Raw genomic sequence first — 15,746 nt, 5'->3', positions numbered from 1 at the left:
CCCTGCACAGAGACGAAGCTGCTCCAGACAGTCCGGAGTCCGGGACCCCGCTCTTCTTCAACCAAGTAGGCTAAACATTTCACACGACAAGAGTCACACTCGAATGAGATCAGAGTAGGTGTTTGTGGAAGCTTCGAATATATATAGACATATATCACAAATTCAAAGCCTTCGCCATATCGCCTCGATAGAATAAACATTAATTCTGTATTGGTAAATTATCGATTACTTACACTAAAACCCACCATCGTTTAGAATTAATCTTGTCCTCATTTTGTTTCACAATTTCTGTTAATGTTGTCACATATTTGAATCATTATTTCACATCCTTTATTCTGCATTTATTTAGTAAATAAACATATTTAACTGTATGTCGTTGTCTGTGCTCTTTTAATTTGAAGTGGGAAATCGATGGTATCATGGAAAGAATTCATGACTTCAGAATAGGAGAAAATTGAAATTCAACAGATCAATTCGAGACTGATCTTTTGTGTTCAAGCCAAACTTGGACAGTTGGTATTCTGACTAGTTCCCTCCGAGCTAGTCGCACGTAGAACCATCGGAGGTGGTGCCCCGTCTAAAAGTATAATTAATTACCACTTATAAATTATCCCTTTTATCAAAGTAGTGTCTCCTAGAGTATTATGGGACCTTTCCATAGCATCTTTGAGATCTTTACCAGCATTCTCAGTCCTGATCGGGTACAGTGGTTGGCCATTGTCCAATTGGCAGAAGAAGCACTCTTCCTTGTCCAGTGGACTTGTGTGGGATTGTGTGAATGGCAATGAAGAACCAGATGTTGAGGGGTCTGGCACAGCCGTTTCTGTGCGTCCTCTTTTTTGTCCACGCTTTTTGGCAGTTTAGTGTCCTGTAGCTAAACAACATATTCTCATGGAGGGGTTCCTATGGAAATGTATGAAAAGTTATGTACACATTTTTCATGCATTATCCTACGAATAATATCAAATGACACCAGTGCGCATGCGCAATTCCCTGCAGTGAAAAATGGCTTCCATTCCTTTCATTCATAGTGGAAAATGCAGCATAATGCAGCATTTTAAGACCGTTTCAGCATTAAAGTGCGTTTTGATAACATTCCTAGCAAAAAATCTGCACTTTGTTCTCATATTAATCCTTCACTGAATGTATATGATCTTTCGTTTGTTAGTTATTACGAAGATCTTTCAGGTTTCTATCGTTGCTATGGCGGTTACTATGGACTCTGCTATCGCTGTCGCTGACGTACTTCCGCCAGTTTTTTCTTCTTCTTTTTTTACCGCCAACCTTCTCCCGCTTCAGGTTAGGGTTAGGGTAGGTTAGGTTAGGGTAATCAGAAATGCAATGAGCTATATTGCCTTGAAACCAGGCAGTTTTGTCAATAACAAACAGTTTGACAAATTTAGATAGATAGATAGATAGATAGATAGATAGATAGATAGATAGATAGATAGACTTTATTGATCGTGACTGGAGAAGGCTTTCTTGATTGTGCTCTCATTCTACTTTTATTACTGTTTTACAGATAACCAGTTTCCCTCAATCCTCAGTCCCTGTTCCTTCCTTTATATAAAACCAACGGCTCTTTTGAGAGCCAACCTATTTGTCTGTGTGTGTGTGTGTGTGTGTTCATTTCTCTGGTAAGTAGTATGCACAGTTTGAGATTGAGAGATTTGATGATTTGTAACCTAGCTAGGCTAACGTTAATGCTAACATGACTAGAGAAGGCTTTCTAGACTATGCTCTCACTGTACTGTTATTGCTCTTTTACAGATAACCAGTTTCCCTCATCTCTCAGTCCCTGTAACTTCCTTTACACAACCAACGGCTCTTTTAAGAGCCAACCATTTGTCTGTCCAGGAGTGTCTTCAATTCTCTGGTAAGTAGTAGTAGCCCTTATAGCCCTCAATGTAAACAATATCAAAGGCAAGCTGGGACAGAAATATATACCATATAGGGTGCACTTTCCCCACAGATCAGAGATGGAGGATTTAACATCTTTTATTTTTGCTGTTTAGGCACTATGGCATCAGATGAGGCTACCCTTAAGGAGGTGATCAGAAAGGCACAGAGCCTGGCAGAGCATCTCAACTCACTAGTCGAGCCTGCACAGGTAATGTAACAACTTCAGTATCCTGTTCCATGCATGGGGATCAGATATTATGATGCATAGCAACATTCAAGAAGTTATTTGTGCAGGAAGTCTTTATGGTTTACCTGCGTTACTTTGATTATATTGTGCTTTTTAGGTAAAAAAAAAGAAGAAGATCAAAACCACCAGTCCAGATCCAGTGGAGACAGCAGGATAAAGATGGCAACATTATTGCCCAGACCATCAAGTCCTCTTCATCCAAATCCCATGGTTAGTTTATTATATCCAACTTTGCATAGCGTGCTAAGCATTTTGTTGTAATAAGGTCAATGAATACTACCCACAGAAGAAGATTGTAATTATACTGTGTATCTTTCAGTTTGGCAAATCTTTCCTCTGTAAATTGATCATTTCCTGAGCTACTGTAACCAGTAGCGAACTCACATTATGAATAAACATTCCATTCACATTGACACAACACTGATATTCTGTTGGCACCCTTCACATTTAACTTTATCTTTTCAGGTGGAAGGGCCAGATCACTTCATCTCAATGTTCCTGAGGAGACATCAGTGGAGATGCCTGATGAGGACGAGGCAGGACTAAGTAAGTAATCATAATCTTTTTGTCTTATAGATTCCCATGAGTTTTGGCGTGACCGGTCAAATAATCAAGCATCGTGGTGTGATTTCTGTGGGGATCTACCAATCCAAGTCTGTAGAATACGATTTATAGGCCTGCACATCTCAGCATCACCATAATGCTTAATGTGGAATGGCATTTTGATACACAATTTCCTAGAAAATATTTGTAGCTTGTAAAATTACGATTCATTGCTAAGCCCCAATTTTGCTTCATCAACATTTTACCCCCCTCCTGAAACAGATGCTGCATTAAAAGAACTGGAGAGACATCTCAGTGCATCACACTGTGATGTCGGTATTGCTGATGTGGACACCAGCCCACCAACAGCAGCCATGGACTGGAAAACCAGGAACGCTTTCTCCTCAGAGAGATAGAAGGAAGCCAGACAGATGCTGTTGGACAACATGCTGAAAGCTAACAGCATTAAACCAAGGCTCTGTCAAAGATGCCAGAGCAAGGAAGCAAGGAAGCCATCATAAGATGTCAAGAATGCATGCCTATGCAGTATTACTGTTGTGATTGTGACATACACCATGAGTCCCAGGCACTGCACAATCGGCAATCAAAGATTCATGGCTTCCACATGCCTCTGCCACCAACAGTTGTGGTTAAGGAAGCTGCAGAAGGGGGCTATTCCCACCACACATGCGGTACTATATATATTTAAAATCTTTTTCTTTTCTTTACAAAACTCTATTTGTTTTTGGCATCTCGAAAAAAGACCCCTCTCTAATTTTGGAATTTTTAAACCTCTCTTTTCCTTCTGTAACTCGAATATTGCCAATGGAAATGCCACACCAGATTTGTGACTGCCCCCCAGAGAACGTTTCTGTCATTCCTGGGAGGCCTGTGGTGTTCATCAAGATGAAAGGTAACTCCATACCATAACCTCTACTTCCCTATGGTTTTACCCCCCTCCAATATAACATGAATTTATGCTTTTTTTTCCCCAGGACGATATGATCTGACCCTCCCAGAGCTGCGATGTGGTGGCTGCTGTGCCAGCTGGACCCCAGGGCTGTACGATGTCCAAGTCAGTGGCTACTGGCCTGCCACCATCCATTTCCATACCATCTATGATGTAGCTATTTTTCAAGATTTTCGGGAGATGAAGTTGGCTGCTCCAGGGATTTCCCGCCTCACCTTTATGAGAGTGCTGGAAGCGCAAACAACAGCGCATGGCAGGGTGGGCTGGCCTACAGTACACAATATTTACCATTACCTCCTTTTAATTCTGCATGTTAGTATAAATGTGTCTTTGATGATTCTTTCAACAGACTGGTAAAGTTTGCTCAGACACATTTTTCAAGAGCTTCATGGAGTGGGTCATCAGCTCCTACGAAGTGGACAAGTTGTGCTCAGAGCAACCATTCGCCTGCACAGCCTGTTCTCCTCAAATGTTGGCTGTGTCTGTGGATGGAAACAGGAAGCACTACCGCTTCAAAAAGGATGGACAGTCAGTTTATAATTTATGTTTCTTGGTCTTTTATGTTGGCATGTCCATGTATCAGCTCTCATTTGTTACACCATTGAGCACATGTTAATTCTTCAGCAATGCTAACATGAAATGATTGCAATCATCCTTGCATATTATATTTCCATGTCTGATCTTTAGCTCTGAGGAAGGGGGTTATTTTGAAGGTGTGCTCATCTGCAAGGATGACGAGGTTGCAGCATTTGTGGACGACCTCCAAAAGAGGGCCAAGCATGTAAGAACATTTAGGTAAGAACTACCATTGGTATTATTTACAATTACTTGCATTCTGCAGTTTGATGCTGCAGAATTACACCCCAAACTGTTAAATAAATTAAACATTAATGTGACTATTCTCACTTTGTCCTTTTTGTAGTTGCCAGGTAAAGGCGTTTGTGGCAGGTCTCATCTGAACGCAACAAAGGAGACAACAAGCAAGAGGGCTTGTTCCAGCCTTGATGAGCAAGTATGTTGTCTAGAGCTTTCCCTTTTCACAATATTACATTTTGTGGTAGTGCATTGTATTCCACCCTTTGCTTACACTCTAACCCCTGTGAATTTCCCCGTTGTGGGACTAATAAAGGAATATCTTATCTTATCTATAATGATAGGAAAATAGGTAATGGGAAATTCTTTATTTGCCAAATACAACATTTTAAGATAGGATAAGATAAGATTTCCTTTATTGTCCCACAATGGGTGAAATTCACATTAACCCATCCTTACTATTTAGAAGCAGTGGGCAGCCATGGTCCAGGGACCAAATGCCTGTGTCCTCATCAAGGGAAATGGCAGTTGCAATAGTTAACGAGCATGCATAGTTGGACAAGCTGGTGGACTTGTGCAATTAATAGTTAATATGATGTTATTAACTGTTTTGGGCTGCGTCCACACTGGAGGTTTTCCAAACAAAATGATTTGCTTTTTCATATGGAGAAAAGTAGCAGTAATAACATTTAAATACGCATACAGAATTGAAGAAAAGGCTGAATTATTGTTAAATTAAAATTAATTTAATTTAATTTTTAATTCTTCCCCAGGGTCTAGAAGTAGCAGTGTGCCGTCATGGCATTATCCTTCAGGCCCTGAATATGTACAGGCAAGTATAAAAACATTCTTTGTATTTTCACTACAGTTCCATTTATTTCAAATGCTCATGATCCAATCCACTTTATTTGTATAGCACATTTTAAAAACAAAGTTACCAGAGTGCTGCACAACAGCATGTGCAGCACTTTGCATCATGAAGTGATACTTAATTTATGCAATGCTGTTATGCAATCCCACAGGGGTGAGATCTTTGCGTATCCGATGTTCCTGCTGAAGGAAATCACAGCCAGTCCACCAGCCTTCTTCTGCATGGACGTAATATGCAAGTACTGGCCTTACATCCAGAGAATTGCTGAAGCCTGCCCAGAGGACAGTCACCTCACCACCATGAAGCCTCTGTTGTCTGTGCTCCATGCGAAAGCACATGGCATCAAGTGTGAGGTATTTTTTACTCATCCCTTGTGTTTCGATGCCAGTAATTTTCCCATGTCAAATCCAATCTGCTTGATTACAGAGCCAAAACAACAATGCATGTTTCCCTAAACTCAGATTAATAGACTGCACTGTATATTCCTAAAATGTCAGATAAAATGGGGAGGAGGCAATCAGGATGGAGCGGGTTCTACCCTGGGAGAGGAGGTGGAAATGGTTAATTCCTTCCTGTCCAGGACCGCCATAATCACAAGTTCATGGGCAAAGGAGGTTGGTTGTAGGCTTTTGATATTTTCTGAAATATCAAATCTTTTTCATATTTGATATTTTATGTGCAGAATAATCATATAGATAGCATGACTTGACAGCATAGAGTTACACTAGTGGAGCCTTTTAACGGCATTGTTGTTAACTGGAGCTGCTAGGCAAGCATAATTTTTGTCTTCTTTTTTCGTCTGTAACAGCACACACAGACATGCTAACTGTCCAGATTATGGACTGGAATAAGAGAAAGATGGAGAACATGTGTAAAACCTTGTGCACAAGATTTTGTAAGGTAACCGTCTTCTTTCAGAAAAGTGGCCACATTGCAGTATGAGTGACAAATGTCACTCTTAAAGTTTAATTTCCCCCATCCCTCCTTTTCCTACAGACACAGCAGAATCTTGAGAGGGAGAGGCAGAGCCTAGAGACCCTCAAGGGAGAGATGTCTGCAAATGATGGGACTGTGGGACTGTGGAACAGTGGGTCAGATGTCCGGGACTGGGCTAAACATGGTAGGGATCTTTAATCAACTTGTATAATATGTAACATTTCCGCATTACAATTGAAACAAGCATTTTTGCTGTTTCTGCAGAAAGCAAAATGTTCGGTCAATGTTTTTATCTGTTATGGACCATGGGAATGTCATTTATGAGCATGTTCTTTCTTTGAGTTGGTGTTGTCTGTTTCTTGATTTCCTTGTATAATTTGTTGATTTGCAGTACACTGTAACTTCAGTGTTCTTCTATTGTTTTTATATATACTTTAATCAGGGTGTCCATGTAAAAGAGAGCAGTCTCTTAAGGGCCTTCTCTGATTAAATAAATCAATCAGTACAATGTTCTTGCATAACTCAACATTGCTCTGTGTTGTAAAGAACCCCCTGCAGCCAGTAATGATTCTCTGCTACAAGTGAGATCAAGAATTGAGGAGACTTCTCTGGGCCTAAGGCAGCATAGGGCACGGCTTTATAGCCAAACAGGTACAAAGTTTGTGAAAGACATCAAATGTTTTAACAATGTTTTTCACATTTGATTATTATCGGAATGTGTCTTCTCTGATGTCTCCCAGACAGCAACTAAGGACGCTCTGTGATCCGCAACCACATGTGGAGGGAGCAGAAACAGCTTGAGATCTATGTGGCTCAACATGATACAATGGTCCAACCCCAAGAGCAAATCGGCCCTGTCAGTAACACAGTACAAGCTGGCTACATATTTCCTTGGCAGTTAACCCCCAGTGGTATGTTATACAATGCATTTTTTGAACCTTCTTATTGGTATCACCGAATAGCCTCAACTTTTTATGAATGAGTTTAGAGAAGGTGACAAAAGAGGTGATGGACTAATTCATTATTCTTGGCAACATTATTTCTTCTCATGTAAAAAATGTATTGAATGGTCGCCAACTGTTTTTAATTAATTTATGTTTTAGCTTATTAGTCTTTTTGTTCTGGCCTCATTTTTCTTTTCTTCTTTTTTTGCATTTCCAGATGGTGTGGATTTCCTTGCCAAAAAAAAGATTTTTGATGAGGTAATGCACATAAGAAGACTTGAGGAGGAAGTGATGATCCTTGCTACAGAAGTAAGGCAACACTGGGAGTTCCTCAAGAGAAGGGAGCAGACATTGAGTGGTCTATCCATCAGCACTGAGGGTAAGCCATTACCCATTACAATAAAAACATCAACAGATCACACTCATCTACCCATAGCTGTATTTTTCTTCCATAGAAAGATTTAAGTAGTCTGTTTTGCTGATTTTTTTAATGCCATTTTCAGGACTCAAACAGATCTCACATGCATCTCACTTATGTGATCTATGTATGTGTGTAACATACAGGAAACTTGCATGTATTTCAAAGAAGAAAAATATAAATGTAATTTTGACTTTTTGAACATTTTGTTAATTACTATGACGGTAGCCACGGCAGCCTCTCTGAAGAAGGACTTTGAGGTCTTCAGGCAGAGTTCAACAGAAGGAGGTCTCAGCTGCAGTCTCACCTTATCACTGTTAGAAATAAATACTTGCAAGTGGTAAGGGCAGGACTTGATGGGTCTGCACTGGACCTTGAAGAGGGAGAAGAGCAGTTTGAGGAGCAAGATCTAGCAAGTGATGTGGAGAGCTACTCGGATGAGGAGGACATGGACATGCAGGTAATTAAGGACATGAGATTGTACACAAGCAAATTACTGTATGTCATAGATATTGACATGGGTTGACATTGTTTGATTATTCTGTGACAAATGCAGTGCTCTAGGTTTGTGTTTAACTAATTCCTGTTTATCTTCTCTTTTTCTCCCAAATAATAAATGGACTGGACAGTGCAGTTGGGGAATAGAATCCAGAGGACAACATACTCCTAATGACATGCCCATTGAAACTGAGTCTGGCACTTAGAGATTTGTTTTTATGAAAAGTGCATTACAAATCAAATGTATTATTATTGTTACGATGTATTTCTATATGTTGTTGTTGTTGTTGTTATGATAATACTGAAATAGATCATAGATAGATGTGATCTCAAGTGGACAGGTCTAAGTACAGACAGCTGTGAATACACCTAATGTGTCTTTAATGCATCTTGAGATCAAATCACTCAGACCACATTCAGAGGTGATCCAAAAAAGTCACATTTACAGTATTTACAGCAAATATTTGATATTCTGCGTAATGTTGTAGTGTCACTGCCTGTGATCTTGTCGAATGTTTATTGTTTATTTGTTTTGGTTTGCTGGTTCAATCCCAACACCCTGTATATCCCAGTCAGGGATGGACCATAACTCTGTATATTCACTTGAATACTTACTGTAGACCCTGAATGTACTTTTGACCCCATGACGTGTCTATGAAGGTTCATGGTACTTTGAGCCTGTTTTGAAATCAGTGGATGAATTTTCTTTTCTTTCCTAAGAATAGGCAATAAACTGTTTGTCACAAGAGAATTACCAATCATGTTAACTGGCAGTCAAGTTTAAAGTGCTTGCATTTTTTTTTTTTGAAAAGTTCGATTCGAACTTGGATGAAGATTCCTCACCAAAGCATGTCTGTATGGCTTTATCTCTTCACAATGAAGAAATGAAGAAAGATTCATATTGTTTGAAATGTTTGCTCTGTTTACGGCACACAAACATTGTAGCATATGCTACAAAGTCCTCAGTTTTATTGTATAGGTTCTACAAGGAAGTCAGTGCATTCAGTGGATTGTCTGAGTCATTAGGTTTTGCAAATGCATTGTGGTAACAACACATTAAAGAATGCCTGAATACTTAAAAACAAGCACTTGGAACACAAATAAAGTTTGACCAGATGTACAGTATGTAGTATGTAGCTATGCTTTGACTCAATTAAATGCAGTTGTGTACTTTGTCCACCTCTTTTTGAATGTTTATTCATTGTCTCTTCATGGGTCACATAAAAAATAAATAAATAATTTTAATAGTCATTCATGCCTCATCATTCCTGCACTGAGGACACTTAATTTAGAAAGATAGAAATATTGATGTTTAATTTAAAAACATCTCAAGTTTGAGTTTATTTGCACATTAAAAAGGAAAATGAAGCTCACAGGCTACATGAAAAATGAGGACACAGGCCCTATTAATTTCTATTGTCTCATTGCTTTCTACAGTCAGCGCCATATTCATACTATTCTATGGCGCTGTCCACCGCTCTTGGGGTATGTTCACTAGCTGCAACGTTTAGCTAACAAACGTTTGTTATTAATCGATCTGATAGATTGAGCTGTATGGTGCATCGTCTCATAAGGAAGCCACATTATATTTAAACAAACTTTAAACCACATTATCACTCCACAGCAACAAAAATAGATCCAAGTCACGAGCCCCGAAAGTTCTGATTTCAAACGTTGCTGAATCAGTTTTGCCTTTGAACATACCCCCTTTAATCGGCGAAACGGAGCAAGTACTAACGTCTGTGGCGGGAGGCGGGGCTTGACCGTCCATGACACGTATGTCACACGCCAAGCTCTGCCTAGAGTGCACTACGTCATCGTGGTTAGTTCAGGGACAGTCGGGATTTCGGAAACTCAGTAGAAACAGCGCCTGGATTGAGGATTTTTCCCTACTGCTGTACATTTACCAAACGACTATTTGACTGAAGATCCATCCATCCATCCATTATCGTCCGCTTATCCGGGGCCGGGTCGCGGGGGCAGCTGCCTGAGCAGGGACACCCAGACCTCCCTCTCCCCAGACACTGCCTCCAGCTCTTCCTGGAGGATCCCAAGGCGTTCCCAGGCCAGCTGAGAGACATAGTCACACCAGCGTGTCCTGGGTCTTCCCCGGGGTCTCCTCCAGGCGGGACATGCCAGGAACACCTCCCGAGGGAGGCGTCGGAGGCATCCGAAACAGATGCCCGAGCCACCTCAGCTGGCTCCTCTCGATGTGGAGGAGCAGCGGCTCTACTCCGAGCTCCTCCCGGGTGACAGAGCTCTTCACCCTATCTCTAAGGGAGCGCCCTGCCACCCTGCGGAGGAAACTCATTTCGGCCGCTTGTATCCTGGATCTTATTCTTTCGGTCATGACCCAAAGTTCATGGCCATAGGTGAGGGTCGGAACGTAGATTGACTGGTAAATCGAGAGCTTCGCCTTTCGGCTCAGCTCTCTCTTTACCACGACAGACCGATACAACGACCGCATTACTGCGGCCGCTGCACCGATCCGCCTGTCAATCTCACGCTCCATCCTTCCCTCACTTGTGAACAAGACCCCAAGATACTTAAACTCCTCCACTTGAGGCAGGAACTCTCCTCCCACCTGGAGGGAGCAAGCCACCTTTTTCCGGTCGAGAACCATGGCCTCGGATTTGGAGGTGCTGATTCTCATTCCAGCCGCTTCACACTCGGCTGCAAACCGCCCCAGGACATGCTGGAGGTCCTGGCTCGAAGGAGCCAACAAGACCACATCATCCGCGAAAAGCAGAGATGAGATCCAGTGGCTCCCGAACCAGATCCCCTCCGGCCCGTGGCTGCGCCTAGAAATTCTGTCCATAAAAATAATGAACAGAACCGGTGACAAAGGGCAACCCTGCCGGAGTCCAACATGCACTGGGAACAGGTCTGACTTACTGCCGGCAATGCGAACCAAGCTCCTGCTCCGGTCGTACAGGAACTGTACAGCCCTTAACAGAGGGCCTCGGACCCCGTACTCCTGGAGCACCTCCCACAGAATGCCATGAGGGACATGGTCGAATGCCTTCTCCAAGTCCACAAAACACATGTGGACTGGTTGGGCAAACTCCCATGAACCCTCGAGCACCCTGCGGAGGGTATAAAGCTGGTCCAGTGTTCCACGGCCAGGACGAAAACCGCATTGTTCCTCCTGAATCCGAGGTTCGACTATCGGCCGAATTCTCCTCTACAGTACCCTGGAATAGACTTTACCAGGGAGGCTGAGGAGTGTGATCCCCCGATAGTTGGAACACACCCTCCGGTCCCCCTTTTTAAATAGGGGGACTACCACCCCGGTCTGCCAGTCCAGAGGCACTGTCCCCGACTGCCACGCGACGCTGCAGAGATGTGTCAGCCAAGACAGCCCCACAACATCCAGAGACTTGAGGTACTCAGGGCGGATCTCATCCACCCCCGGTGCTTTGCCACCGAGGAGCTTCCGAACTACCTCGGTGACTTCGGCTTGGGTGATGGATGGGTCAACCTCTGAGTCCCCAGCCTCTGCTTCCTCTATGGAAGGCGTGTCAGTGGGATTGAGGAGATCCTCGAAGTATTCCTTCCACCGCCCGACGATATCCCCAGTCGAGGTCAACAGCTCCCCACCTCCACTGTAAACAGTGTTGGTGGAGGACTGCTTCCCCCTCCTGAGGCGCCGGATGGTTTGCCAGAATTTCTTCGAGGCCGACCGGTAGTCCTCCTCCATGGCCTCCCCGAACTCTTCCCAGACCCGAGTTTTTGCTTCCGAGACTGCCCGTGCTGCCGCAGGCTTGGCCTGCCAGTACCCCTCAGCTGCCTCAGGAGTCCCCCGGGCCAGCCAGGCTCGGTAGGACTCCTTCTTCAGCTTGACAGCAACCCTTACTTCCGGGGTCCACCACCGGGTTCGGGGATTGCCGCCGCGACAGGCACCGGAGACCTTACGGCCACAGCTCCGGACAGCCACGTCAACAATGGAAGTGGAGAACATGGTCCATTCGGACTCAATGTCCCCAGCCTCCCTCGGGATCTGGTCAAAGCTCTCCCGGAGGTGTGAGTTAAAGATCTCCCTGGCAGAGGGTTCTGCCAGACGTTCCCAGCAGACCCTCACGATACGTTTGGGTCTGCCAGGTCTGTCCGGCTTCCTCCCCCGCCAGCGGATCCAACTCACCACCAGGTGGTGATCAGTTGACAGCTCAGCCCCTCTCTTCACCCGAGTGTCCAAGACATACGGCCGGAGGTCAGATGACACGATCACAAAGTCGATCATTGATCTCCGGCCTAGGGTGTCCTGGTGCCACGTGCACATATGGACACCCTTATGCTTGAACATGGTGTTCGTTATGGACAAACTGTGACTAGCACAGAAGTCCAGTAACAAAACACCACTCGGGTTCAGATCGGGGAGGCCGTTGCTCCCAATCACACCCCTCCAGGTAACACTGTCGCTGCCCACGTGGGCGTTGAAGTCCCCCAGGAGAACGACGGAGTCCCCGGTTGGAGCAATCTCCAGTACCCCTCCCAGGGACTCCAAGAAGGCCAGGTACTCTGCACCGCTGTTTGGCCAATAAGCCGAGACAACGGTGAGAGTCCTATCCCTGACCCGAAGGCGCAGGGAAACGACCCTCTCATTCACCGGGGAGAACTCCAACACATGGCGGCTGAGCTGGGCTTCCACACCAGCTCGCCGCCTCTCACCGCGGGCAACTCCAGAGTAGAAGAGAGTCCAGCCTCTCTCAAGGAGTTGGGTTCCAGAGCCCAGACTGTGCGTGGAGGTGAGCCCGACTATTTCTAGCCGGTACCGCTCGACCTCCTGCACCAGCTCAGGCTCTTTCCCCCCCAGCGAGGTGACATTCCATGTCCCCATGGCTAGAGTCACCATCCGGGGATTGGGCCGCCAGGGCCCCCGCCCACGACTGCCACCCATATCCCACTGCACCGGCCCCTTCTGAACCCTCCCGCAAGTGGTGAGCCCACGGGAGGGCGGGCCCACGTTGCTTGTTCGGGCTGTGCCCGGCCGGGTCCCATGGGCACAGACCCGGCCACCAGGCGCTCGCCTGCGAGCCCCAACCTCAGGCCTGGCTCCAGGGTGGGGCCCCGGTGACGCCGATCCGGGCGACGTGCACGTCCTCGTTGTTCTTTCTGTCATCAGGGGCGAGTGAACCGATCTTAGTCTGACCCGTCACCTAGGACCTGTTTGCCTTGGGAGACCCTACCAGGGGCATTAAGCCCCGGACAACATAGCTCCTAGGATCATTCGGGTGCTCAAACCCCTCCACCACGATAAGGTGCTGGTTCAAGGAGGAGTGACTGAAGATTGATCTAAAATTTTAATAAAACTTTAGTGAACATAAAAACCGTCTTTGCAATGTCTTTTGCAGCGACATATTGTGTTTTTGCTATTATAAATAGGTTTGTCATTGTTTATGTCATTGACAGAAACCTGAGAACAGCAAAATGCAGAGAAGTGAGTGATTATTTTATAGGCTACATAAATTATCATGTAGGCATCATCAATCAGCAGACTGTACAGCAATCAAAGAAAGCATTATATAATTTTCCTATCTTTCAATGATGTAGGTCTGCATCAGTCTAAAAAACATACCTTGGAAAACTTTTTTTAACCACTTCTCACCTATACAGCGTCATGTCCTGTATAGATGTGTCATAGCCTTTGTTACTGTATGTGCCCGTTAGTGTGGAGTGTATTTTGGGACTTGTCCAGGTAATCAAGGGCAGTGGTTCTCAGTTGACTGGTTAAGTAAGTAAAAAAGTGCAACCCTTTTCATGGAATATCATAATGATAGATGATTGAAAAAAGCCAGTGATAGCAAATAATGCAAATCATTACCAAAAAAAATGTTTCTATTATTTCGCAACAATGAACAGACACTTCAGATCAAACTATGAAATCTGTTAGCAGTAGGTCAGGCAAAAAAAAAAAAAAGTACAATTATCTATCCTGCAGTGAAGAAAGGGGAGATGTCCACCACTGCCTTTTTTCTTGATCCATAAAGATGTTATGAAGTGGATGATCCTGGTGGTTGTTCTGAATGGCCTCTCACATCTTCAGTGTACATCTCTCCACCATCTCCACCAGTAGTTTACCCAGCTGCCTTGCATCCTTGTGTCTGATGCCACCTCGCCAGCAGAATGGAAAAAAAAGACAATCTTGCCACCACAGACTGATAAATCATCTGCAGCATCTTACTACAGATAAAATGACTCAAGGACTCGAGAATTGTTTTCATTTATTAAATAGCAATGAAATGATTTCTCCTTATGATGGTTGTGTCACAGGTGAGGCAGTGGAAATGGTGAGCGTCTCTGCATTTGAAGCTGCATTTGCTCATACAGTATTCTGCAAGACAAAATATTTATTACATTAGAGTTATTGACAGCCTCACACAAGTACAGTATGTGCTTCTGTAGACCACATAAAGAGTGACCATACCTCCATGGCGGACTGCCGCATCTAAATGGTTTCTGAGATGGTAAACTATAGTGTGATGTTGTCTTGTCTGAAAGGGACAACAAGGACAGTCATACGCCTCTGCTGAGGGAAAAACTGGCTCCTCGCTGACTGGGAAATAGGTGGGATGCTGAACAAAAACAGAAGAACAATTGACCATTAAATTCAAGATACACAAGGTCTATTAGCATTAATATTATTTTACATTCATGTTAATTCATTCAACATTTCAACGTTAGATAACTTTCTATTATTTTTGCTATCTCATAAGACTTTGCCACGTTCGTCACTTTCGATATAACCTTACATACACACACACACACGCACGCACACACACAGCTAAATTATCACACATGCTGAATGCTGACCACTAAAGTGCCAAAATACCCAAACGTTACAACAATTTAACTTTTTCGTTCGATATAACGTTATACAGCGCACGCACGCACACACACACACACACACACACACACACACAGCTAAATTAAAATAGAGAGCCTAAGCGGAAGCAGGAAGTAACGTCGCCATGAGACCTCACCTCGGAGAAAGTCTCCATGTAAGTGAACGGGAGTCAAAGTTTTATTTCGTTTTATTTCGTTATTGCCGATTGAATTGTACCATGAGAAAAAAATATGAAAATATGTATTTTGTGTAAAGACCGCTCTACGGACTACATATCTAGTGTCCCACAAAAAATACGTCACCAACTGACACGGGAAAGAGCGGCATTTGGTGTGTGACGTCACCTACGCGACTTGCAGTCTTTCTGGTTACGGATTCTTCAGAATTTTATTTTACAATAGTTTTACAACAAACTGCTGATTTCTCGGCTTGAAACGTGAAGTTTTAAACAGGTAGAGGTCATATTTTTTTCTCATGGCACAATTCAATCGGATCACGAAATAAAACTTTGACTCCCGTTCACTTACATGGAGACTTTTTCCGAGTTAAGGTCCCATAGTGACCATTATTGCATTTATTGTAGCAACGTAATTTCACTCACCGACATCACTTTCCAACAGAATTTCTCCTTTCTCCAGTTTCGCGGGGGTGGTTCCGTGAGGGCGGGGCTTGACCGTCCAGCCAGTCTAGCCACACCTCCCGCCGCAGACGTTACCCACTCACTCAAACGGAGCGCTGTCCACCGCTCTTGGGGTATATT

The 15,746-nt window shown here is 43.9% G+C and overlaps 1 protein-coding gene and 2 long non-coding RNA genes across 4 annotated transcripts; 2 read left to right on the top strand and 1 right to left on the bottom strand.

Moving 5' to 3' along the window:
- Nucleotides 1-560: 560 nt before the first annotated feature.
- LOC115587640 (uncharacterized) lies at nt 561-5,308 on the top strand. Its single transcript, XM_030427563.1, has 11 exons — nt 561-1,876; nt 2,016-2,110; nt 2,247-2,359; nt 2,615-2,695; nt 2,975-3,384; nt 3,536-3,605; nt 3,688-3,920; nt 4,012-4,190; nt 4,350-4,457; nt 4,585-4,674; nt 5,249-5,308. The coding sequence occupies exons 5-10, from the start codon at nt 3,268-3,270 to the stop codon at nt 4,619-4,621; spliced, it is 744 nt and encodes a 247-aa protein (XP_030283423.1). The 5' UTR covers nt 561-1,876; nt 2,016-2,110; nt 2,247-2,359; nt 2,615-2,695; nt 2,975-3,267; the 3' UTR covers nt 4,622-4,674; nt 5,249-5,308.
- A 195-nt stretch (nt 5,309-5,503) lies between these two features.
- On the top strand, nt 5,504-8,909 carry LOC115587641 (uncharacterized). 2 transcript variants are annotated; one of them, XR_003985107.1, is made up of 9 exons: nt 5,504-5,699; nt 5,844-5,960; nt 6,155-6,246; nt 6,343-6,466; nt 6,829-6,933; nt 7,023-7,193; nt 7,444-7,605; nt 7,873-8,104; nt 8,279-8,909. It is a non-coding gene; the product is annotated as an uncharacterized LOC115587641 (long non-coding RNA). The 2 variants fall into 2 exon arrangements; XR_003985106.1 differs by having other exon boundaries at nt 8,274-8,909.
- Nucleotides 8,910-14,351: 5,442 nt separating this feature from the next.
- LOC115587508 (uncharacterized) lies at nt 14,352-15,165 on the bottom strand. The gene is made up of 2 exons (XR_003985065.1): nt 14,567-15,165; nt 14,352-14,473 (listed from the first exon to the last, which is right to left on the bottom strand). It is a non-coding gene; the product is annotated as an uncharacterized LOC115587508 (long non-coding RNA).
- Nucleotides 15,166-15,746: the final 581 nt, after the last annotated feature.

Source organism: Sparus aurata, chromosome 9 (genome assembly GCF_900880675.1).
Source record: "Sparus aurata chromosome 9, fSpaAur1.1, whole genome shotgun sequence".
Lineage (NCBI taxonomy): Eukaryota > Metazoa > Chordata > Actinopteri > Spariformes > Sparidae > Sparus > Sparus aurata.
Note: the sequence above shows the minus strand (reverse complement) of the source record. Positions and strands in the feature narration are given on the sequence as shown.

Excerpts from the sequence above, each read along its gene's own strand:
- LOC115587640 (XM_030427563.1), top strand. The coding sequence starts at position 3,268 with ATGAGTCCCAGGCACTGCACAATCGGCAATCAAAGATTCATGGCTTCC. Across the intron at positions 3,921-4,011 it reads AAACAACAGCGCATGGCAGG|ACTGGTAAAGTTTGCTCAGA; the intron begins GTGGGCTGGCCT and ends TTCTTTCAACAG. Across the intron at positions 4,191-4,349 it reads CGCTTCAAAAAGGATGGACA|CTCTGAGGAAGGGGGTTATT; the intron begins GTCAGTTTATAA and ends TCTGATCTTTAG.